The sequence below is a fragment of the Lathamus discolor genome, chromosome Z (genome assembly GCF_037157495.1).
Source record: "Lathamus discolor isolate bLatDis1 chromosome Z, bLatDis1.hap1, whole genome shotgun sequence".
In the NCBI taxonomy this organism is placed as follows: Eukaryota; Metazoa; Chordata; class Aves; order Psittaciformes; family Psittacidae; genus Lathamus; species Lathamus discolor.
Genome location: NC_088909.1, coordinates 24,636,709 through 24,659,866, shown reverse-complemented (window position 1 = coordinate 24,659,866; position 23,158 = coordinate 24,636,709). Strand labels below are relative to the sequence as shown.

Sequence of the window (23,158 nt, the reverse complement as noted above, 5' to 3'; positions counted from 1 at the left end):
GCTGTCTGCAAGGGCTTGCTGGTCTGCACCCCCTCAGCTCTGAGAACAGAACCCAGCAACTGTGGGGAGTGGAGCACCTCCAGAGCTCAGGGTAGCACTGTGCAAGTGAGGACACCGAGCTGCCCACAGGGAGCACGGCGTAGCTCTCAGCATCAGGCCCTTTCGGAAGTCTTCAGCTATTCCCAACTCTGAGACACAAGGAGCTCTCAGGGGCAGGGCTGCACTGCTGGCTGTTACTCTCGCGGCCCCTGGAGACAGGCTACAGGAGTCCCTACTAACTTGAGAAGCCTCCGATGTACACGCTGGTGAAAGGCAGTGTCCTCCGGGGGACGGGAGGCGAGAGCTTTCTGCTGCTCCAGGGCATGTTCCTCAATCAGCATCTCCTCCATCTGCATCTGCAGCTGAGCATCCCACTGAGGAAAGGAAAGACAGGGGCTGGTTAGCCAAGGTCCTTCCCAAGGCACAAGCTTGTCTCGGGTGGAGGATCCCACTCTGCTCTTGTTGAGAGGGACGACGGAGTCAGTCTGTCTCACTGGTCGGTGTCTGTGACACTTCCTGCTCTCTCAGGCAGGATCATATCCCCACAGAAATGAACTCCAGTGTCTCTGCCTGCCCAGTTATCAAAGCTGATCTGGACAGACACACAAACAAGCCAGAAACCTTCCAAAGCTCCAAGTATGTCCCTGCCTCCAGTGAGTGCCAAAGCAGCCTGGACAAAAGCTCTTCTGGAAAGGGGACCATGAGAGAGCTGGAGCCTCCTGAAGATACAGAACACAGCACAGCCTCAGGCTGCATTCAGGCTGCTGCTTTACGCTCTGTAAACCTGGCAGGGCTTGGCCGGTGAGCAACAAACCCCCCAGCACCGCCCTGTGTGTCCTTCAGAGCACCAGAAACCCAACTGCCCGAGCACAGCTTTCAGCATCTCCCTGGCTGGGGTAGTCAGGAGCTGGCGCATCGCCACGAGGGACAACTCCCAGAGGTGGGCAGCCCAAGGGGCACGCTGAGCTGACACACTCCGTGGCCAGGGGTGTGCAGGGAGGTGCCCAGTGCCGGCAGGGCCCTGGGCAGCTGCCGTGGGGCGCAGGGGCTCCAGTGTCTCGCAGGAGGGTGGCACGTGCGGGACAGGGCAGCAGCTCTACTCACCACGGTGCCCGAGTCGTCCACGCGGGGCTCGGCTGCCACAGCCTCCCCCAGAGCAATGGCCTCTTCTCTCTGGCTGCCTTTGTCCAGCTTTTCTTTGGCCTTTAGGAGGATCTTCTCATATTTGGCGTTGCCTGAAAGCACAGAACACCACCCATAGCAGTGGGGCAGCACAAATCCCACGGAAGACGGGAAGCCCCATTCCCCCGACACCCAGACACAAACTGCTCCAGCAATGTAGGGAAAGGAGATCCTGCTGCTTCTCACCCCCACCCGTCTTTCTCGCCACACAGGAGCATCTCAGCCCCACAGCGTGATGCAAACCCAACCCCTGTCAAAATCCCTGCCAGCCTCTATTACAGCTTTCCCAAGCTTTTCTGCCCAGCCATCATCTTCCCAGACCTCTTGGCAAGCTGTGCACGATGGTTCCTGCGGCAAAGCCCACATGGGCTCGTCTGCCAGAGGCTAAAGAAGCAACCAGAGGGCTGACCTTGTCTGACAGCCCTGAAACCTCCAGGCCTGCTCGAGGTGCCTGTGAGCTGCCCTGTGGGCATATGGCATGGGGGAAAGCCGAGCAGACAGGCAGTGCTCACCTTTGATGTTCCTGGGCAGGTCCAAGTGGATCCTGGGAAAGGTCCCCTCTCCTTTCAGGGAGATTTTTTCTGGCTCCAGGTGACCCAGTTGGATCTGGAAAGCCCTGCAGAAGACTCCAGGCACTCCTGGCAGGTAATACACTTTCAGCACTTGCTGCTTGCCAGGTTCAACGTAACCCTGCAGGGCACACAAGAGGGAGGGACGCAGTGTACCAAAGAGGATTCACTGGAGGGATGGCTCACATGACAGACGCGCTGAGAACACAAGACAGGTTCTCATACATAAGGAAACATCAGACATCACCACCTCCAGCTTTCCTGTATCCAAACGCCTGAGTCTCACAGCTCTTCTGCTCACAGGGTTTACCCTCTGCTAGCCAGAGCCAGGCACAACAAACCAAAGCTCTTTCACCAGCTGCTCTGGAAGAACGGAGAAGGGCCTCTGCTTCCAGCAGGGCCAGCAGCTCCTGGCAGCAGCTTGCAGGAGAGGACATCAGCATGTCACCCCTCAGACGGACAGGCACTGAGGAAGGTGGAAGCCACTTGGCCCTTTGGCTTCCTCTTCCCATCGCAAAAGGGCACCAAGACAGGAACACTGCTCCAGCTCTAAGACACCCAGGCAGGATGACAAGCTGCGATGGAGTGATGCTCCAGTGATGGCACAACCAGAGAGCTCAGCACTCAGCTCCAAAGAGCTCCCGGAGCACTCGTGCCTCCCACTGGTGCTTGCTGTAGGACAGCAGAGCCAGCGGCGCCCAAGGACAATCAGGGGCTCCGTTAGGATTCTGCTCGATGGACCTCCTCTGCCTCTGCAACAGTCGCTCACAGCCCTGTCTCTCCTGGCTGGTTTTGGACGGGGCTTGTGTGTTCATTCCCCCTGTTTTCCCCCAAAGCGCTCTCCTGGGCAGCCTGACACAGGCCGGGTGAAGCCCTTGTGCTACTCACCCTGCTGGGCACGACCAGGGGCACGCCAGGCAGAGGGCTGGCTGCAGTGCCTGTGCCGGGGCTCAGCACCGCAAAGGCAAATCCCAGCTTCCCGCTGTTTTGCAGGGTCAGCGCTGCTTCCGTGACTTTGTTAAACACCTGAGCAGAGGACAGAAGAGCAGGAAGTTACAGGCACATGTCTGCTGCCAAGAATTTCATTCCTCTTCCATCGGGTTGAAAGCAAAGGAACACAGCCCAGAAGCAGGGAGCGCACAGGAGAGATGGGCACTGGGCTCTCTGGGTTAGCCTGGGTAGCCCGCGGCCACAGGGTACCCCTGGGCCCTACACAGGAACAGCTATTTGTGGCAGAGGTGCAATAGCAACCATGGAAAGATCAGTAATAAAGCAAGTAGGGGACACAAGCTCTCTGCACTTGAAGGTGTCACCCAACTGCGAGCTGAAACACAGGAGGAGGCATTGGGGCATTTCAGGAGAAAAGGCACCTGCACACAAGTATTTGTGGGCACAACACAAGCCAAAACGGAGGGAGAGAGGGCAACGCACACAGGGCCAACAGCTGGAAACAGCTGTGGGGGTTGTAACCGGAAAGAAGTACAGTGAGGGTTATATGGGGACATTCTATCCGGCTACGGTGACTGGAAGCCCAGGTCAGCTGCCTCCTTGGTTGATGAATCAGGAGCATGAAAAGAGAGCACCTCATTTGGGCTTTAGGAGCAGATCAGCGGATGGATGTCTCAGGGACACATCCCTCTGCAGATCACCACTGGGATCCTGCCTGCCCCAGGAGGCAGCGTTAGTTAGAGGAGGGATTCCCAGCTTTGGGCTGGGCTGGGGTGGAGATGGCCATTAAACGCCAGCTTGGAGGTATCCCCCAAACATTGGACTTCCAAGCCACAGAGCCAGCGAAGCAGCTGGGAAGGGGGGAGAGCCCTGGACCCGGGTGGGCAGCAGCCCACCAGTCATGCTTGGAGGCAAGGAGCACTGACAAGAGCAGTGTGCGGTACCTGCAGCCCGCAGTCGATCTCGGTGGTGTCCAGGAGGTAGCTGATGCGCGAGGCCTCCCCACGCAGAGCCACCTCGTAGCTCGGGCCTCCCTCCACCCTGCACAGCGCCGTGACCTGGCTGACGGTGTTGGCATGGCCGAAGAAGGAGAAGCAGACGCGCTGGCTCTGGCCCGGCTGCAGCTCACCGTGCAGCGGCAGGATATCGAAAACCTGCAGGCAGGGAGGAGAGATCCACACGTGGAGCACGGGACTGATGCAGGAGAGCAGCCTCAGCTTGGGCCAAAGGACAGACGTGGCTGCAGGGGCCTCTTCCTCAAACACAGGCAACATCATCCTCATCTCACACTGCAGCCGTTCCACTCACCAACGGAGAAACCATGGGGAAAACCTTCTCCCACAGTCCCAATTAATGCAGTAGCTAATACACTACATTCATTTGTGGTGCCTCCTGGCAGCAAGAAATTCTCTCTGCTGCAGAACTTGCCTTCAAAAACACCTTTTCCTGCCCTCAGAAGAACACGAGACTGGGAGCTGAGAGCCTGTGGAGCCGGGGGCAGGATCCAGCCCAGCTCCTCGCACTCCTCATGCTTTTCCCTGTCTCTGATTCACATCCTGCTCTCTCCAGATGCTGCAGCAACTGCTGCCGCAGCAAATGCTGCCGCAGCAAATGCTGCTGCAGGAATTTCTTACCCACCACTAGATGAGGACCAAGATGGATAAAATCCTCCATAGCTGCCGCACAAGAAATGTTCTTGACCAGCCCTATAAGACCTCCCATGTGGCCTCTCCAATGACCAGTGATGCACTTGTTATGACATGAGGCCATTCTGGGAGCAGCACCCAGGACACCAGTGGGAGTGGGAGTACGTAACTGCTTGCTACACTGGAAATGTGGAAGTGAGACAGATTCCCACTTACCTCCTCCACACCCAAGGCGAGGGGCTCTGTCTCCATGAACCTGGAAAAAGAACAGACCTTTGCTCAGGGACCTTGCAGTGGGAGGGAGGGAAGTCTGCACAGCAGCTCCTCGGCAGGATGGGGCCCCTGCGGGGGCATCAGTGGTGTGAGCTCAGCAATGACCTCCAAAACTGGGATGGAGCAGGTCAACGCCTGGCAATGACACTGCCGTAGCAGCGCTGCAGGCAGCTGGCAACTGCTTGCCTCCAGATCTGCTATCTCCTGCTGCGTGATTCTGAAGATCCATTCCGTCACTGGAGAAAACACCTTGGTGCAAAGGCTTAGCTCAGCTTTGAGCTCTCAGAGGTCCAAGGGCTGAGGCTTAGGGTTAGTCTGTCTCTAACCACGTGGGTCTACAACAAGAGTAACCACGAGAGATTTGTGCCTCAGAAGTCAGAGAAAGGGCACACGTTGGTCTACACTGCCTATGTCCAGCCACACAGCAACAGTTGGATTGTGTTGCTCATATCACAGAATCACAGAATCCCAAGGGTTGGAAGGGACCTAAAAAGATCATCTAGTCCAACCCCCCTGCAAGAGCAGGGTAACCTACAGTACATCACACAGGAACTTGTCCAGGCGGGCCTTGAATATCTCCAGTGTAGGAGACTCCACAACCCCCCTGGGCAACCTGTTCCAGTGCTCTGTCACTCTTACAGTAAAGAAGTTCTTCCTGATGTTAACGTGGAACTTCCTATGTTCCAGTTTACACCCATTGCCCCTTGTCCTATCACTGGATATCACTGAAAAAAGCCTAGCTCCATCATCCTGACACCTACCCTTTACATATTTGTAAACATTGATGAGGTCACCCCTCAGTCTCCTCTTTTGCAAGCTAAAGAGACCCAGCTCCCTCAGCCTCTCCTCATAAGGGAGATATTCCACTCCCTTAATCATCTTTGTGGCTCTGCGCTGGACTCCTTCAAGCAATTCCCTGTCCTTCTTGAACAGAGGGGCCCAGAACTGGACGCAATATTCCAGATGCGGCCTCACCAAGGCTGAGTAGAGGGGGAGGAGAACCTCTCTTGACCTACTAACCACTCCCTTTCTAATGCACCCTAAGATGCCATTTGCCTTCTTGGCCACAAGAGCACATTGCTGGCTCATGGTCATCCTCCTATCCACCAGGACCCCCAGGTCCCTTTCCCGTTCACTACTTTCCAGCAGGTCAACCCCCAACCTGTACTGGTACATGGGGGGTTGTTTTTCCCCAGATGCAAGACTCTACACTTGCGCTTGTTAAATTTCATCAAGTTTCTCCCCGCCCAACTCTCCAGCCTGTCCAGGTCTCGCTGAATGGCAGCACATATGATCACTCTGCCCCAGGTAGCAGCAATGACCAAAGAGCAAGGAGGAAAGAACGGGCTGGACAATTAGAAAGAAAAAAATGTAAACACACAAAGTCTTGTTGAGGCAGAGAAACAGCGTTTTTCTCTCCTGACCAAAATAAACGTGCGCGACTGATCCTGGGAGTCTCTGATGACCAGCTCCAGCAAGGTCCCAGGTAGGGAAAGTTCCAGTCTTTGATCTCCCCTTCATGAGACCTGATGCTTGATTCCCTCCATGTCAGACTGAGTTAGAGCTGATGATTTAGAATACCAACAGTGCTTAGTGTGGACCAGAAATAACATCTGACACGCTGCCCTTCTGCAGGCTCCTAATGAACACTTTGAGTGTTTGGTGGTAACACCTTGGAGACCATCTTCATTTCCAGCTCTGGCACACAGCATCCCATGGTGTCTGCTGAGCGCCCTGGAGTGCCCCAGTGCCCTGGTCGTCTCCCCCAAGCCCTCCTAATAGCCACAGCTCATCTCCAGTTCCCAAGAGGTCACCTCCTCCGAGTCAGATCCCAATTCCCTTCACACAGCTGCTTCTTGATCGTTTCCCTTGTTTGTAATAACAGCGCTTCAGTGCCACGTGGTGAACTTTGCTGCGTTTCCTAGGGCATTACGGAAAACCATTTGCTACCGTCCTTCAAACTGCCCAGAGCAGACTTTTGTGCTATGCAGAGAAGCCGCAGCAGAAGGAACACTAGGAATGTGCTTCTAGATGTGCTTCAGCACCATACAAGTTTGCTCTTGGCCTTGGAAACCATAGACCACCACTGCATGGTCCTCCTTCCCAGGGATGTCCATACAAGGGCTCCCTCCAGCATCTACAGCTGGACCTAAAGTCACAGCAGAACCTGCCATTCCTCACTAAAACTCTACATAGCTCTTCTGTGAATGTGACGTGCAGTTCAAGAGATGAACACTCACTTCAAGGGGCTGTTTGCCTCAGGCCACGAAGATCTGAGAAAGCAGCTTTCTACATCAGCCCTCCTGCCCCCAGGAACCCATACAGGCCTACAGCAAAGCAGAGCAAGGGACTGCGACAGCAGTGTGTCACTCTGATGGCAGTGCCTGGGTAGGATCTTAGTACAAAATGACAACAGATGGGCTTAGCAGGGAAGGACACCTTCTACATCCGCTTCTCCAAGTGCCGAAGCATGGCTTTGCAGCTGCAGAGATAAAGCAGGACTCCAGCTTATGGCTATGTGAAAAGGGTCAGTAGTGTCCTACAGTCCCAGCCTGGCTGGAGAATGCTGTCTCCTTCCCAGCATCAAACCGGCGGAGATCACCTGTTCCCTGAGCACCTTGGCTGAGCACAACTCAGAGGTGTGATTTCCTCAAGGGAAGGTTGAAAACAATTTGGCAGATCAGGCAAATGGCCTCGGGCTTTGCAAACCACAAACAGGACATCAGGAAGAAGAGCTTCCAGGAGAGGGAGAGGTGCGCATACCTCACTGGGTTCACCTGGCTGTCCTTCAGGAATGCCCAGTGGTACTGGACAACCAGTGGGCTGCAGTTGGTCATCTCCATGTAACGCACATCCTTGCTGTCATTCAAGATGCAGCCAAAGTCCACGGCCGTGCTCTGGATCTGGAGATTCGGGAAGTAGACTTCTCCCCGGACGGTGACCTGCTCTTCGTGAGGATGCTCCAGGAACTTGATCTTCAGAGCCTTCTCCGCTGCCCGGATAAGCAAATCCTCCTCATAAGCAGGGTTAAATCCGATGCAGAGTTGAAGTTCCTCCCCTGTCCTCAGCTTCACGGGCTGCAAGGAGATGAAGAGAAAATGTTCAACGTGTGACCCCAACACGGGCTTCTGGCTTCATCCTTCATTTTCTTCACGCTGTCTGACCAAGCACCGCACTTTTTTCTGAAGCTGCCTGAGGCTCACGGTTCTGTGCTCTGCACCAATACAAGAGGAAATCCACGTTGGTCTCCTGAATTCTGGAGCCGCAGAAGCCACCTGCTAAACACAACCAAAGCAGCACTCTGGCACCCAGGCCTTCGCCCTCTGGAGGAACTCCTTTAGCCTGCAGCACAGCGGTGGCTGCACCTCTGACAACACGTGCACTGCAGAGCCCATGCCCAACACCTTCCGCACACACCAGGGCAGGAGCCAGACAGCAGCTGGAGAAGCCTACCTCAGCCTTCCCAAAGGCAGGGCTGCCCTCAAAGACAGCAAGCTGTTCCCCAGCTTATCTGAGGATGGCTGCTGGAGAGCTGGCATGCCTTCCAGCAGACACCTTTCCTACAGCTTGCCCACAGCTGGGTGCCTGCTCCCTCCTCCCCCTGTCTTCAAGCCAGGAGGTCTCTTCCCCATTCAGATGGCATTCTGTTTCCTTCAGCAGCTCGTTTCACATCTGATTTAGCTTGGGCCACTTTACTGCAGACTCTACAGAACACACTTCCATCATGGAGGACCTCCCAACAGAGACACACCACCACGTTCATCCCTCTTCAAAGCCCAGCAGCAAGAAAGTCCGGGGCTGCTCACCTGAGCATTTGCAGGGAGACGCTGCTGGTCCGCAGTGCAGATGGAGAAGGGCTGCTCTAAGGCAAGGACCACGCTGAGGGGCAGCGAGCACATGTTCTTTACAGAGAGAGGCTTGTACATCACAGCCAGGACATCACCGGGGTGCTACAGAAACAGGAGACAAGAAAAAATGACCTTGAAGTGGCCATGGACCTCCTCCCCTTCAGACGCATTTCAAATTTTCCAACCCCAAAAGTGCATCCATCTCTATTTACTCTTTTGATTGGTTTCTACCCCTCTGCAAAGTTTGTCCTCCAACTCTAGCAGACGCTTTCGCGTTTAGAACCCACAGCCTTCCCCAGGGGACAGGGAAACAGTCTCGCGTACAGATGAGGGAGCAGCCCCCCAGAGGAGGCAGCTGCTTCAGCAAGATCCAAAACAGAAAGTGAACCCACTCTGGCTCCAGTTGTGTGTCCTCTCCTGCCCAGAGAGCACACACAGGCACAAGGCACAAGGCCATTTCCACTCCCATACAGTAGTTTCTTACCACCCTATCAGCTCTGCCAGGCCCGCAAGGCAGTGATGCTGCTCAGAGGAGGCAAGCAAGCAGGATATGGCCTGCAGCGGACAGCCTGCAGCAGCCCGAGGTCAGCTTTGAACATTCACGGGCACATGCAGACAGCTCCAAACCTCAACAGTCTGGCCGCAACCTGCTGCCCCTGCTCCACTGACAAGATGTTGCAGCCTCAAAGCTAAGCTCAGCCTAAGCCTTTTCCTCCTGTCCATGCATTGCTCCGCGCTTCCTGCATGGTTTATCTAAACTAGACAGTCTTTGGGAAACTAATTGTGGATGCATTGGCATCCAACTCCTGCAGTGTCGCAGCACGCAACACATGGGAGCATGTGGCATCAAGCAGACCACAGGCAGACATCAGGGGGAGCTGAAAAGCTTCTGATTAGATGTGAACCGCCTGCTCACAGGATTTGTGCTTCTCTGGAAGCCTGGGAAGTGGAGGAGAGACCTGAAACCGCAGAAACTAAATCATGAGCTATCTGCTCTTTTTCAGACACCTCACGCGACGGGGAAAGGTGATGCAGGAGTCGGGATCCAGACACTAAAGGGCACACACGTTGCACTGGTGCTCTCATCGCTGCAGCTGAAGGGCACTCGTGGGTCCTTTGAAGAAGGTGAGGCTTGGGAAAGGCAAAGGGGCAGCACCCATACCGACGGCAGGGAAGGCAAAGAGGCGCAAGAGATGCCAGTTTTTCCTCATCAGCTTGAGGAGTTGACAGGAATCTCAGCTTTTCTCAGCTTCCCTACACGATCGCTGCTCGGACATCACCACACCTTGGAAGATCCTCAAAACCCTGACTACAGACACTGGCGTCTCTCTAGAGGGGGGCATGCTCCCCCTCGCCAGAGCAGCTGTAATCTCAGTTCTACCTGGCTCAACTTAGAGAACAGCCTCATCTCTAGCAGCATCCTCACTCCTCTCACCACCACCTCAGGGAGGGTGAGGAGGGATCTGCTCTCCACCTGCAGCCCCAGCACAGCAAGTGGCTCTTCCAAAGCCCACGCTGCTCTCACGGGTCCCACACCTCAGCCCGTGCCCTTGGCTCAGCAGCTCAATTCTGTCTGCACCTCGAGAAGGGCAGAATAGAGCTGCGGAGACTGTCCCCAGCCCCACAGGGGTGAAATAATGATCTCGGCATTCATGACAAAAGCTGGGCCTGGCTCAAGTCAACAGCCAAAGCTCTGTGGACTTGGAGAACTTCCTCCTTAGGACACAGGCACACCCCAGCCACACCAGTCAGTGCCAGGATGCAATGCAGAGACTCACCTTCTCCACCCGGAAAGTGATTTCTCTGCTGGATATTTGCAGAGCAGGAGCAATGAACTCGCACGTGACGTCCACCTGCACGATCAGATTCTTCACTCCCTCCTTGCCCACGATGGCGTGACACAGCAGCTTCTCCTTCACCACCTGCATGAGAGCCACACGGCCCCCAGCGGGTGTTATCAGGGTGTCCACAAAACACACTGCATCTTTGAGCCGCCCACCCACACGCCCCATTACTGCATGAAGTTACAGCCATTGGTCTCCTCAGGAGCCCTCTCTTCTTTATAAGCTGCATCCTCTTTGTTCTGCACTCACGCGTCCCTCGTGTTACAACCCAACCACCACAAAAGGCCCTCAGGAGTCTTGTGCTGCCTACAGCTCTCAGAACAATCCCTGCCCAAACGGTTATTGCTTTGCTTTGTCCCACTGCCAAACAAAATGCTTACCGAAAACTGTAGGAACTCATGAAAAAAAAACAAACCAGACTGTATGAAGGGAAACAGGGGATAGAAGGATCAATGCCAGCAAATCCTCCCTTGCAAGTTTAGTGGAAAGGATCCCTGGGAAAACCCCAAACAGACAGCCTGCCTTCCTAGGATGTACTGTGTCCCCCTAGACCTGCCTGTAAAACAAACCTCCCCAGGAAAGAGATGTCTTCAACCTGGCATGAAAACCCTCTACTTAAGCTGGATGCTCTTACATCCAAGACTTTTCCTGATTCCTCCTCATGGTTTCACTTCCCCACATTCCTCCCTTTTTTCCTCTCTCTTCCCTCTGATAGACCACCACAACCCAACTCCTCCTCAGAGCCTAGAGACATCAGAATCACCTGTGCTGCACGTGCACCACAGGGTCTTGGGCTTCTAACCAGCCTCAAGAGTATGAAGTTCTCGAGACCTAGGGAAGGTGGAAGACCCAGTCCCAGGCTCTTGGCTTGGACTGCACGAGCCAGGTAGCCACAGCTGAGCTCACAGATGCCCATTTGGCTTTCCAGGAAGGCACCCTCACCAGTGGCCTGACCATTTCCCTTCTGGTTCCTTCTTCCCTCTTCAGCAAAGCCTCATGGGCTCAGAACTGCACAGGGACAGTCCCATCGGAGTCAACCAGCTGAGAGATCAAGTCTTCCTCAAGCTACCACTCAGGCAATCCTTTAAAACACCTCTCAAACTCTAGCAGCAGCAGGAGCTTAATGCACATTTATTCCCCATTCACTTAAACACTTATGCCCAGTGCTCCTGGAGCCAGGGAAGGCACACCGGGGTCAGACGGCAGCTCCTCTGCAGAGCTGGATTTCCCCCGGAGAGAAGGGTCCAGGGAGGAAAACACTCAGTGACCCTGCTGAAATCTGCCCCTCTGAGCTGCAACCCAAGGGTGCTGCAAGACCTGCCTGCCCTCGGCACACGGGGGCTGGCTGAGGGAGCGGGGCGAGCGCTGATGGGAATACTGACACAAGTCAAGCTCTCAGTTCTAATGATCCCTGGAACACTTTCCCATGTGGACGGACATCATTCGGATCATTAGAGCTGGCACACTGGGTTCATTTCTCTCGTCCCGGTCTCCGGGCCGGACAAGCTCCCGGCCCGTGTCTGTCTACAGAGGAAAATCAATGCTGCTCCCAGACACTCCCTACCTTCCTGGGTGTTTTGTTTCACTCGCTGCTTCCCCACACAGACAACTGCCCATTTCTTTAGTTACTTTCTGCCTGGGCTCCCAGTCTACCTCTAACTTTAAGGCCAGCTGAGAAAACTGGGGCTGCTCAGCCTGGAGAAGAGAAACCGCGGGGAGACCTCAGAGCAGCCTTCCACTAGCTGAACGGGGCCTACAAGGATGCCGGACACGGACTCTTCTCAGGGACTGCAGCAACAGGACAAGGGGTAATGGACTTAAACTCAAACAGGGCAAGTTCAGGTTAGATACAAGGAAGAGGTTCTTCACTGTGAGGATGGTGAGGCACTGGCACAGGTTGCCAAAGCAGTGGTGAATGCTCCATCCCTGGCAGGGTACAAGGCCATGCTGGACAGAGCCTGGGGCGACAGTGCCTTCAGGCCATGTTTTGCTACCACCAAGTTGGCTTTATGGTAGCCATGGAACTCAAAAAGCCTCAGCAACTGATGGTGGCGAGCATGGAAAGCAACTGGTGCTGCCACGGTAACTTATGGCAGGAAACCAGGTTCTCAGAAGCACTTGCCCATTTGCTCAGGCAAATGTCAAGGGGCTGCACAAATGCCCTGATGCAGAACTCACCTGAGGGGTGCTGCAGGAGCCTTTCAGCACCACCTCCGCTGTCTGGCCGGGCATCAGCTCCGTCCTCAGCGGCTGAAGCTTCAGCACGGGGCCACAGGAGGAAACCTTGCCCTTGCTCTTACTGATGCGAGGGAGACGCTTGCGCTGCTTAAGTGTGGTGCCACCTTCTGTGGTCCAATAGAGCAGATGGGTGCGTCGTCCTTTGTTTGTCATCTTGAAGCGGTAACAGCAGGGATCCAGGCTAGAGGAGAAGCAGAGACACAAAATGGCAGGGGAGCTGCTATTTGCCACTGGTCACCCAGCTTCAGCACCCTGAGGGCACGACCTGACTGCACACTCGGCTTCACCAAAAGCCAGACCTTGGCTGCCCCTAGGTTTGTCACCATCCAGCAGCTGCTCTGCTGGCACCCTTCCAGCAAGGAAGAGCTTCGTAAAGAGCCGGCCCCACATGCAAGTAGCTGGAGGAACAGCCTCGCTGCCACTCCACCTTCCCCTTGGGAGCTGTTGTTCATGCCTCTGAGGCGTCTCGTAGGGAGCATCCAACCCTCATTGCCCCCAACGTACCACCCTCTGGTGGCGGCTCTGCAGCCGACAGCAATAGCAACAGCTCCAAACTGAGCCTGCGGGCAAAGACATAAAGGGGGGAAGAAGACAACTACATGAATCACATGGACACTGTCCCCTCCATTGTGCAGCCAGCTTGTGGCTGCACTGAGCACAGGAAACTCTGGGCAAGCACCAGCCTCCCTGCGATGTCCCTGCATACGTGGAGGGCTCGTGGGTGCGTATTTTACCTCTCCAAATCTATCCCAAGTACTTAAGGTAGGATTAAGCTGCTCTTTCTACCCCAAGAATTCAGGTATCGGAGCACCACGGACCCTCTTTGCAGCCACAGAAAGGAAGAGCCACCCCAAGAAGACTGTTCTTCTTCTCTGAGGAGGTCTCCAACACAAGGCAAACAGCACTTTTTTCCTCCTGTCTCCAAGAACATGACTGGTTTCAGACACACACGTTGGGACCACTGAATCCTCTCCTTCCAGCTCACCAATTTCAATCGAGACTCTTCATTTATCCCACTCCACCTCAGCAGACTTCCACACTTCCACACTTCCTCCCCCTTCCAGAGCTGGTCCTGCATCCACACTCGCTTGCCCGTGCCTCGGGAAGCAGGCAGGAGAAACCAGGGAAGAGCCACCACGTCTAATAAAGAGCAACCGGGCACGGAGTGGGGTAGAGGAGCCAACTGGGGGATGACACAGGGCAAAGAAATTCTGCTGCTCCTCCAGGGCTCCTGGCCAGAGGGGAAATAAACCAGCGCCATTCATTCAGTCGAGGAGCTGCTAACAAGCTACTGCCCAGGCTTGCTGCTGCTCTGAGATCTTACTCCAGACGGAATGGCAAAGCAAGCAATATCACTGCAGAGAGAAACATGTCTGTACTTGTAAGGCAGCATTTCTCAGCTGGAGGCTTCCAGGACCTGCTCTCTTCCTCCAAATCTTTGTTTGATAAAGTGAGGAGACAAATGGATTATGACTAAAGACAATTCAGCAACAACTTAGCAACTGCTCTCCAGCTCGGTGGCTTTCAGAGTACCTACTGACTTGCAGATGGCCATAAAATGTTTCCAAAGGAAGCCCTGTGGCTTCAGGGAAGCAGAGCCAGGACTGTGAGCACTGAAGAAGCTTGAGGGACTGCAGCAGAACTCCTCCTTGCTGAGCCCATGGGGAAGTGGGAGCTGAGAGATTCCCTACCTGAAGCAGGGCGCCAGGTTGAGCTCCGGGCCAAAGGGTTTGTCAATGACAATCGTGGTGCCAACGCCAACAGCCTGGACGGGGATGACGTAGGCACGACTGTTCTCAATGAACAGCACCACCTCGTCCTTGAATTGCTCCGTGTCATCCAAGTTTGCAGTGACAGCCAGAGACACCTCGGCCTTGGCAGGGATCACTCCCTGACTGGGTCCAACGGTCCAGCACGAGTCTGCACCAGCCTGGAAGACAAACAACACTCATTTAGGACGGAAACCACGGACCTGGCTGCCACCAGCCAAGGCCTGCCCAGGCAACACGTTCACACCGAGCCAGTGGGTGTGAAGATTCCACTGACATTCATGTACAGCTTCTCTGGCTCGTGCTGACACAGGGCAGCTCGCTTGGAAAGGAGCCCTGTGAGCTCCGCTCCAAACGTGAATCTGAGAGTCTGCTCCCTGACAAAGCTCATTTATCAAAGCTTGGCAACAAGCCCGCCAGAAAATTGTACCCCAGAAACTATTCCTGAGGAATGAGGATGGGGGTCTCGACGGAGCCAGACCTTCAACTCCCTGGCGTGACCCAGCACAGCCCTGCTGGGCCCGCCCAGGCCAACAGCCCACGCCAACAGCCCAGGCCAGGGGAGGACGATTTGCATCCTCTCCTCATTCTTTCAGTCAGCATCTGCTCTGGCTCCAAGGGGCAGCACCGTGCACTGCTGAACAGGAGACCTGCCAGGGCCACAAGGCTCTGCCGAGACACATTCCCTTGGGTTTCTAGGTCAGCTTCTGCCTGCCCCCAATCCAGCCTGTGTCTCAGAGACAAGAAACCTCTTGGAGCCACGCTACAAAATACCCCCACTTTCAAGACAAATACCCAACCTCTGATAACATCTCTGCTACTTGCTTATCCTTGAGTGCGCCGCAAAATGATGCCGTAGCTGCATGCACTGCATGCACAAAGACAGTGGCTATTTCTGACCCTATAGCAGCTTCTTGTACTATTGGGCATCAGAGCTCCTGAGTAACCAGTAAGGGCTGGGATCCACCACTTCAGAAGTTCACCACGATAATCAGAATCTTATCCCAGCACAGACATCCATCGTGAATGAAAGCTTCCACAATCTGGTTACAATGGACACCAGTGTGCAGCTGACGGATGGAGGGAGGGAAGGAGAGAGGGAGGAAGGGACGGATAGCTGCCCCAAGGGATGACTGAGGAGACACCACAATCAGCTCTCTTGAATCTGTTTACAGATGAGTCACTGAAGTGATCTGGTCACTCTAGCCTTGCACAAGTGACAGAGGAAGCAGAACTCCACGTTACAAATGCAGCTGCACTTGATCAAGCCGTAGCTCTAGCGAGAGCCGTAGCTCTAACAACAGCATTCCCATTCCCGTAGCTCTAACAACAGCATTCCCATTCTCAGTCAGGCTGAGTCACTGTCCTCGTAGGGCTGCTCATGAAGGGGAAATAAACCCCGTCCTGCACCAGCTGGCTGCAGAGCCTTGTCCCAGGTGGTTCAGCATTCCCGGTGGGGGGGACCCTCTGTTCTTCATTTCAAAGCTGCTCCTTATCCACACAAACAGCCAGTGGCAGGAAACAGCCCAAAAGCACCCCGAGCCCTGCAGGAGGCGGAGATCAGAGCCTGAGGCTGGCTACATGCTCCTGCCAACAACCGGCCTCCTCCTGCCTCCTCAGCATCAGCATCTCCTCAGCACAAGCACGGGGACCACTGTGGTTTAGCCTCTGCCCCGAGCACCGTCAACGGGATGTTTTACGGGATCAAGGGGCAGAGCTTGTCTCCATTTGTGCTCCCTGTCCACAGCTCACCCCTCCATGATCGCATCTGCCCTCCCTGCCAGGCTGGGGAGGCCAGGGACACCACTCTGCGCATCGCGGCTCTCCAGGCCACGGCTACGGCTTGCCCAGCTGCTGCCAAGCGCAACATTTAAGAACCAAACTGCTCCTGCTTTGCCTTTGGGAAAAGCTCTCAGCTTGCTTCTAGAAGCACAGCTGTCTTGAAGACTTCTAACCCTCTGTAATTCAGTTGCCAATAGGCACAGCGCAACAGGACATGTTTGCTTTCCCCTGACGAGCAGAGTAACAATTGCTTTGCTTACCAGCAAGTAAGAAAGGGCACTGAAGGAGGCAGCTGCTGAGGGCACTGGGGTGCTTGCTCTTTGCAGAGGTCAAAAGCAGATTTTTATGGTGCGGACAAAGAAGCTGCCTGCGAATCCCCCACTTTGAGGTTCTATTTAACCCCCAAACGCCTGGAAAAGCAGCAGGAGGGAAATTCAGCCCCCTCCTCCTTGCCCAGGGGGCTGAGCCTGTGCTCTCACACCCTGCTGGATGCCTCATGCGCAGACACAACCAAGTCCCCAGCCACAGGCCTGCGTGAAGCGGCTCCAGAACTTCAACAACCCAGCCTGCAGAAGAACAAACCTCCTCTCAAGCCCCTCACAGACGCCCCTCCGGTGGGGAGCACCCCCCAGACCCAGCACACGAGCCCTTCCTGGCTGCATCAGCCCCTGTCAGAAGACCCCACAACCTCCTTCTGCTCCGCAGCCTGTTCCACCCTGCCGCCTCCAGGAATTAAACAGCCTCTTTCTGCAGCCACATGCTCTACAATGTTACAGAGCACACAGGCTCTGCAGGTACACAACCCTTACAAGTCTGCTTCTGGGCAACAACCCAGCTGGTTTGACCCCCGAGGAGGTGTGAAACCCACTTCACCCTAAGCGCCTTGAGGACAGACCTCTCAGTTCCAAAAACAAAGACTCTCACAGCTAAACGCCTTCCACAAAATAAAGGGAGAACTTGCAGAAATGAACTCCTTTCTGCTCAAACATCTCTGCAAACTCTGTTTTACTGACGGGTGCCCCAGCTACAAGTGCCCCCGGAGCCAGGCTCCTCTTGCTGCACTCGGATGGAACATCTGGCTTTCTCTCTCAGACACATCTCAGTGACGTGGAAATGTTGCATAGAAATAAGTGCTCCAGTCACAGGCTGCTATGGGCCACTCACTTGCTCTGGAAAACAGCCCCAGCGACACTTACCATCTTTGCCGAGAAGGATGCGGGGATGACAGACTGATTGGAGAGGTGGAGGGTCCGGGAAGCATCTTGTAGAACTTGGATGCTGCCAAAATTTATCTCACTTGGGTGCACGTGGACAACTGGTCCTTCTCCAGTGCTCAATAAATGGATTTCCTGCTCCAGGAGGCAGGCAGGAAAGAGAAAAAAACAACAGGGAAGGTTTAGAATGACTGGACAGCTCTAAGGGGGCTCGTAGGCTGAGGGAATTCTGACTGTTTGAAGCTGTCAGGGTTGTGAGGCTGAAACAGGAAGGCTGGAGCAAAGGTGGCACCTGGAGTGGTCCCTGCGGATCTGAAAGCCACAAGATCCCATTATGAGGGGATACAGAACCCCCATCTCCCACGCATGCTTTTCACACCTCCTCCATGCTGTCAGCTCTCCTTCCGCTACCCTGCGCCTACGCCTGCTCCTTGTACTGCTCCATCATGCCATAAACCACCCTCCCTGACTGCTGCGGCTGCACAGCCACACTGCACAGGAACTTCTTCAACCTTCCCAAAGCTTCTCCTGTGAAAACCAGTAGAGGCTGGAAGCAAAGCTCTTCTCAGTAGAGATCATGCAAGTTAGTTGCCTCTCATTTGTGCTTGTGTGCATTCCTGGTATTACTTCTTTATTGCACCAAGACATTCATTATTAATTGCATCATTCGAGCAGTATTTTTTTCTGCTGACAGCCTGAGACCCAAAAGTTTGTTCCTGCAGAAGGGGCACAAACTAGCGGAGGAGGAATGTGGATCCTTTTGCTAAACCCTCTTCTCACATCACTAAAACCAATGAGAATTTATCCAGTCTGGCGGGATTTCCCCAGCTCCAAACACCCCAAGCCTTAACCAGGCTTGTAGAGCCTGAAGAAGGGAGGGCTCTGGGGAGACCTTAAAGCACCTTGCAGTGCCTAAAGGGGCCAACAAGAAACCTTGAGAGGGGCTTTGGATAAGGGCCTGCGGGGACAGAACAGGGAAGGACGGCTCTAAATTGACGGGGGCGGGGGGTGGGGTTGTGATCAATATGGGATCCTGGGAAGAAGCTCTTCCCTGTGAGGGGTGGTGAGGCTCTGGCACAGGTTGCCAAGAGGAGCTATGGCTGGCACAGGCTGCCCAGAGGAGCTATGGCTGCCCCATCCGTGGCACTGTTCAAGGCCAGCTTGGATGTGGCTACCAGCTCCCGAAGCTGCACTCAAGCCATAAGGCAGACCTAGAGGAAATGACACCCAGAAACTCCCATTTGTGCAGGCAACACCCAGCCAGGTTTTGACCAGCATTTGCGGGCTGCGAGCAGCAGCCGAGCACGAGCGCAGCGCCTTGAGGATGGATTGACCGGGCACAGGGTCACTCAGTCCCATGTCTTCTCCAGGCATTAGTGTTGCTTATGCCACGAATGCCTTCTTTCCTTGTAGACAACAGCCATAGATCATTTTCCCTGGAAGAACCCCTGTACGCTCTACATCCCACCAAGATGAGAGGCACAAAGGCACACGTCTGCCCCAGCACTCACCAGTGGGGATTCTTTACTCCCAAACACCGCAACACGAGCAACGGTGTCCTGCTTTCCCGTCACCTGGACTTCCAGTGTGAACGGGATCTCCACCGATCTCTGAGGCTGGATAATCCCACGAGGCTCAGGGCTGGAGTACCACACAGCAGCAGTATCCTTGTTCTCCTATAAGGGACAGAACCAAACACGGCTTCAGACTGACCTTTGAGGAAACTTTCAACTCTTTAACATCTACCACAACGGCAACTCACACACGTGTCTAAAAATGCCTAGGAGAAAGCAGAAAGGCACAACTCAAGATGCAAGACATGTATGGGCTCAGCATCCCGAGGGGGGCCAACAGCTGCTGCCTCCACAACCCCCCGTCCCGTGCTGGCAGCCTCCTTGCAGCAGCTTTTCACAACCCTACAAGTTCTCCCGCATTGAAAGCATCCCGAAGGCTAGAATATAATCTGCTTCCTGGAGAGTTTAAGCTGCTTCCTGGAGTTGATATTCAGGTAGCTTCCTGTTCCCAGCAAACCTTTAGGGTTGAATACAAACCAGCAACATCTTAACCAAACCCGTTTTTTCCCTAACAAACCCCTAGGTGACATTGGAGGCAGGAGGCGGATGCGATGCCAAACCTGAGGAAGAGCCCAGTAGCAGCCTGGAAGGTTGCTGTCGTTCACAAGGGTCAGCATCTGCTGGTAAGGGACTTTGAGAGAGCATCGTCCAAAGGTCAGAGCCGGGTGGAGCACTCGCAGCGGGGGAATTACACATCTAGGCAGAGAGATGAGCAAAAGGGAATTAGATTCTGACACAGCGTTGCTTACTTGTTTACTTCTCAATGAGCACCAAATGGAGCACGACCCAATTGTCACCGTCAAATAGTCATTTGATACGCCTACAGTGAGAAACAGCCTTCAACTTCTTTTTACCCAACAACCTCTTGCAAAAGAGGGGCAGACCCTGAGTCACAGCATCACAAAAGCTGCTCAGTGCCCAGGCAGAGCACGGTGCCCTGTCCCAGGTCAGCTTTGCCCCTCCTTTGCCCCAGGAGGCTCGCAAGGACCCTCTCAATGGCCCCAGCGAGGTGTGAGCTCTGAGGGAGCTTTCCCACCGAGGAGCAGCGCTCGCCAAGGCTCCAGGAACACCAGACTCCAGTGTCTCAGGGAAAACACCGCTGTGTCCCTGCCTGAAATCCAGCCCTTTACCCCAGCAACGCAGGGTGCAGGCCACCACCTGCCCTGCGCCGTGAGCGATAACCCTCTCCCAGGCCCTGTGGCTGCCTTGGTCCTTTCCCCACAGGTCCGCACGCCAGCTGCTCCCATTTGCACTTGTTCTACACAACTGCAGCCCAGGCACTGACTGCACAACTCTGCCCGGGAGAGGGAACAGCACCGGTGAAATGCATCCCTCTTGCCGTTGAACTGACGCCCACCGCAGCACAACAGGCCTGAATGTGGCTGAAGCAAGAACAACTTTGAGCTTAACTCCGAGAACATCAATGCTCAGCAGAGCCAGACGGAAGCACAAAAACCTGAGCTCACCTTCCACACCAAAGACTACTTTGTCTGTCACAAGATCTCGCCTTTACCTTTCCCTCACCAGTCCTGCCCTAAGCCCCTTGCCCGTCTGCACGGCCCCTCCTTAACTGAGGCAGACAACAGCTTGCAGCAGCTGCTTGCTGTGGCCCAAACCAGTCCTGGATTCTGGCCACAACCCAGCACAAGTCCAACACTTGCAGGAAGGAGGAGAGGCGGCCCTTTGGAAACATTACACCTCAAGCCCCCAGAGCAGGCCGATAAGGAATATAATCACAGTTTCCTGTAGGAGAAGGCCCTGGGCCGTGCCTGTGCCTGAGCACAAATGCTGCTCATCATGGACTGCTTTCCATGCGCTGCTGTTCTCCTGTCTAGCTGGGCAGAACTAGCTCATTGAGCAATGCTCCTCGTTTGGAGCTGGAGCCAGCCAGCTCTACGCAAGGCAGCACCACCTGCTTCTGGCAGATGCATAGGGAAAGAAGAGGGGCTGCAAGGGAAGCGTTGGTACCTGGCTCTGACGGGCAGTGATAACACCTCTCTGCCAACACCATCCACATCAACCACCAGGGCCAGCTTGTATCTCTTCACGGTGTTGGAGCACAGGGTGACCTGGAAGACAAGAGCATCAAATACTTCATCACTCCCAAAACCCATCGGCCATATGCAGTGCCCTCCACATCTCCTTCCACAGCAAGGAAAGGGAGGATTTAGTAGATATGAGGAAGATGAGGTATCAGGAAGAAGTTCTTCCTTGTGCGGGGGCTGAGGCCCTGGCACCGGTTGCCCAGAGAAGCTGCAGCTGCCCCATCCCTGGCGGTGTTCAGGGCCAGTTTGGATGTGGCTTGGAGCAGCCTCGTCTGGTGGAAGGTGTCCCTGCCCATGGCAGGGGGCTGGAACTGGATGAGCTGCAAGGTCCCTTCCAACCCAAAACAGGCTAGGATTCTGTGATGTTTGCCTTTAATTCTTCTGCTGGTTCATGTGTAGAGCACAGTCTCTGGCAGTAACAGAACTCTTTGGACAATACCTGAATTACTGAATGCGCTTTGCGTTGCCAGGGCAGATGTAGAGCCCAACACTAGTGCCCAACTCTTACTCGCAGGATGCTCAGAGCCAGCAGTGCTAAAGCCCCCTCAATGCCACCGAAGCTCCAGCTCCACCTCTGAAGCACACAGGGCTGCACTCTTCGCGTACCTGGATATCCAAGTGTCCCTTGGCGCAGATGGTCCCTGTGCAGGGCCTGATAGTAAATTCAGCTGGCTTCTTGGCACCTGGGGCTCGCTTTCTCCACGACGGACCAGTGCTGTCTGACACCTGAGCAAAACTGGTCACGCTGGGTGCTCCCGAGCCGTCCCCAGGAATGCGAAGGTTGAAGTTGAAGGGCACCGAGGAAGTGTTAGTGAGGCGGCAGCACAGGGTGCGAGGAAAGCCTGGGAAAAGGACACAACAGGAGTTTATTATCCCGTGACTCCTGGGGTGGACATCCTGCGGTGATAAAACTGCGCTTGGAGTTTGCCTCCTTTCAATGGCAATTACAGCTGATTGAGAAGCTCTGTGGGGAAGTCGTTGTCAATGACGGTCCCTTTTACGCTTGTCACACAGAAATGCCACTCTGACACAAGTGTCTCTAACTGTGAGGAGCTCTCACCTCCCCCAGACCAGCACCAATTCCTTCTCAACCACGACGGTGCATCCAGAACATTTACTCTCAAAAGTCAGTCCAGAAAAGTCCCTGTGAACTCCACAAACACTCCCACAGTTTTCGAGAGATAAAAGCAGTATGTTGTCATCAAAGAGATGATCCAGGAAAGGAAAGGAAAGATGAAATTGGCAGCCACAGCATGATGCAGAGCACTCTGAAGCAGTTTCTCCAGACAGGAACCTCGGTGCATCTCCTGGTTTGGGACAATCGAGACTGAGCCTGTGGCAGCTCACGGCCCACTTCACTGGAGGCAAACCTGATGCTTGCTCAAGAACAAGCAGGACCTGTGTCTCACCCTCCCGAAGGAGTGGGGACAAACGGCCATGCTGCACACCGCCTTTCATTACCCCACAAAGGCTGACATGGCTTCAGCTTTGGTACTTGCTTTCCATAATGGAAGCCACTGACACAATCGCAGCTGATCTGGGGGGTTGAGTTCACATTTAAACTTGAGACCATCTCAGTGAGAAGTCCTTTGCGAGACTGAGGTGGAGAACCAGAATCTGCATCTCAGTGGAGAAGCTCTGGGTGCACAGCCGCCAGCTCTGTCAGCAGAGCTGGGCTTTTGGTGGGGAAGGAGGAGCCCATGTCTGAAGACATGGGCGCCCAATGCGGAGCTACTGCTTGGCCATGTTACCTGGGAGCTGACAACGAGTTGGCCTCACAGCACTAGTTGATTTCTCACGCTAATGGTCAGGTGGGTAAATGGTGCCCTTGCCTCACAACAGCAAAATTCACCCAGGGCACCTACAACTTGCCTTCAACTCCCTTCTCCAGTTGGCCGCGGACAAGAAAGACTTTCACAGTCATTCTGTTGCTGAGGACTGGCAGATTGGGGCTGGACTGACTGTGAGGGACACCAGAGAACACTGACTTTCTACTCCCTCCGTTCTATTTGAACCATTCAATTGGCTCTGTGCCATTCTGTCTGGTTCTGTTTGATCTCATGATGGCAAAATACTGCCTAGCAGCTGGCAGTCCTGGTTTTGACATGCTGAAGGCGGCTATGGAGGAACACAAGTGACAATGCTGTCCTGGACAAGTGCTCCATCTGGGTAAGGCTCAGACCTCCC

At 54.5% G+C, this 23,158-nt stretch overlaps 1 protein-coding gene across 1 annotated transcript in view; it reads right to left on the bottom strand.

Annotated features, from left to right (window-relative positions):
* The window catches only part of LOC136005871 (hydrocephalus-inducing protein-like), a gene marked incomplete at its 5' end in the record, with an annotated part of 47,972 nt that overhangs the window by 9,380 nt on the left and 15,434 nt on the right, over nucleotides 1-23,158 (bottom strand). The window contains 16 exons of the mRNA XM_065663764.1: nucleotides 280-413; nucleotides 1,144-1,274; nucleotides 1,734-1,911; nucleotides 2,679-2,816; nucleotides 3,683-3,892; nucleotides 4,601-4,640; nucleotides 7,421-7,734; nucleotides 8,464-8,607; nucleotides 10,284-10,427; nucleotides 12,528-12,768; nucleotides 14,279-14,517; nucleotides 17,335-17,487; nucleotides 18,864-19,028; nucleotides 19,487-19,622; nucleotides 20,895-20,995; nucleotides 21,578-21,813. Coding sequence (XP_065519836.1) covers nucleotides 280-413; nucleotides 1,144-1,274; nucleotides 1,734-1,911; nucleotides 2,679-2,816; nucleotides 3,683-3,892; nucleotides 4,601-4,640; nucleotides 7,421-7,734; nucleotides 8,464-8,607; nucleotides 10,284-10,427; nucleotides 12,528-12,768; nucleotides 14,279-14,517; nucleotides 17,335-17,487; nucleotides 18,864-19,028; nucleotides 19,487-19,622; nucleotides 20,895-20,995; nucleotides 21,578-21,813 — 2,704 coding nt within the window. The remainder of the gene's footprint in view (nucleotides 1-279; nucleotides 414-1,143; nucleotides 1,275-1,733; nucleotides 1,912-2,678; nucleotides 2,817-3,682; nucleotides 3,893-4,600; nucleotides 4,641-7,420; nucleotides 7,735-8,463; nucleotides 8,608-10,283; nucleotides 10,428-12,527; nucleotides 12,769-14,278; nucleotides 14,518-17,334; nucleotides 17,488-18,863; nucleotides 19,029-19,486; nucleotides 19,623-20,894; nucleotides 20,996-21,577; nucleotides 21,814-23,158) is intronic.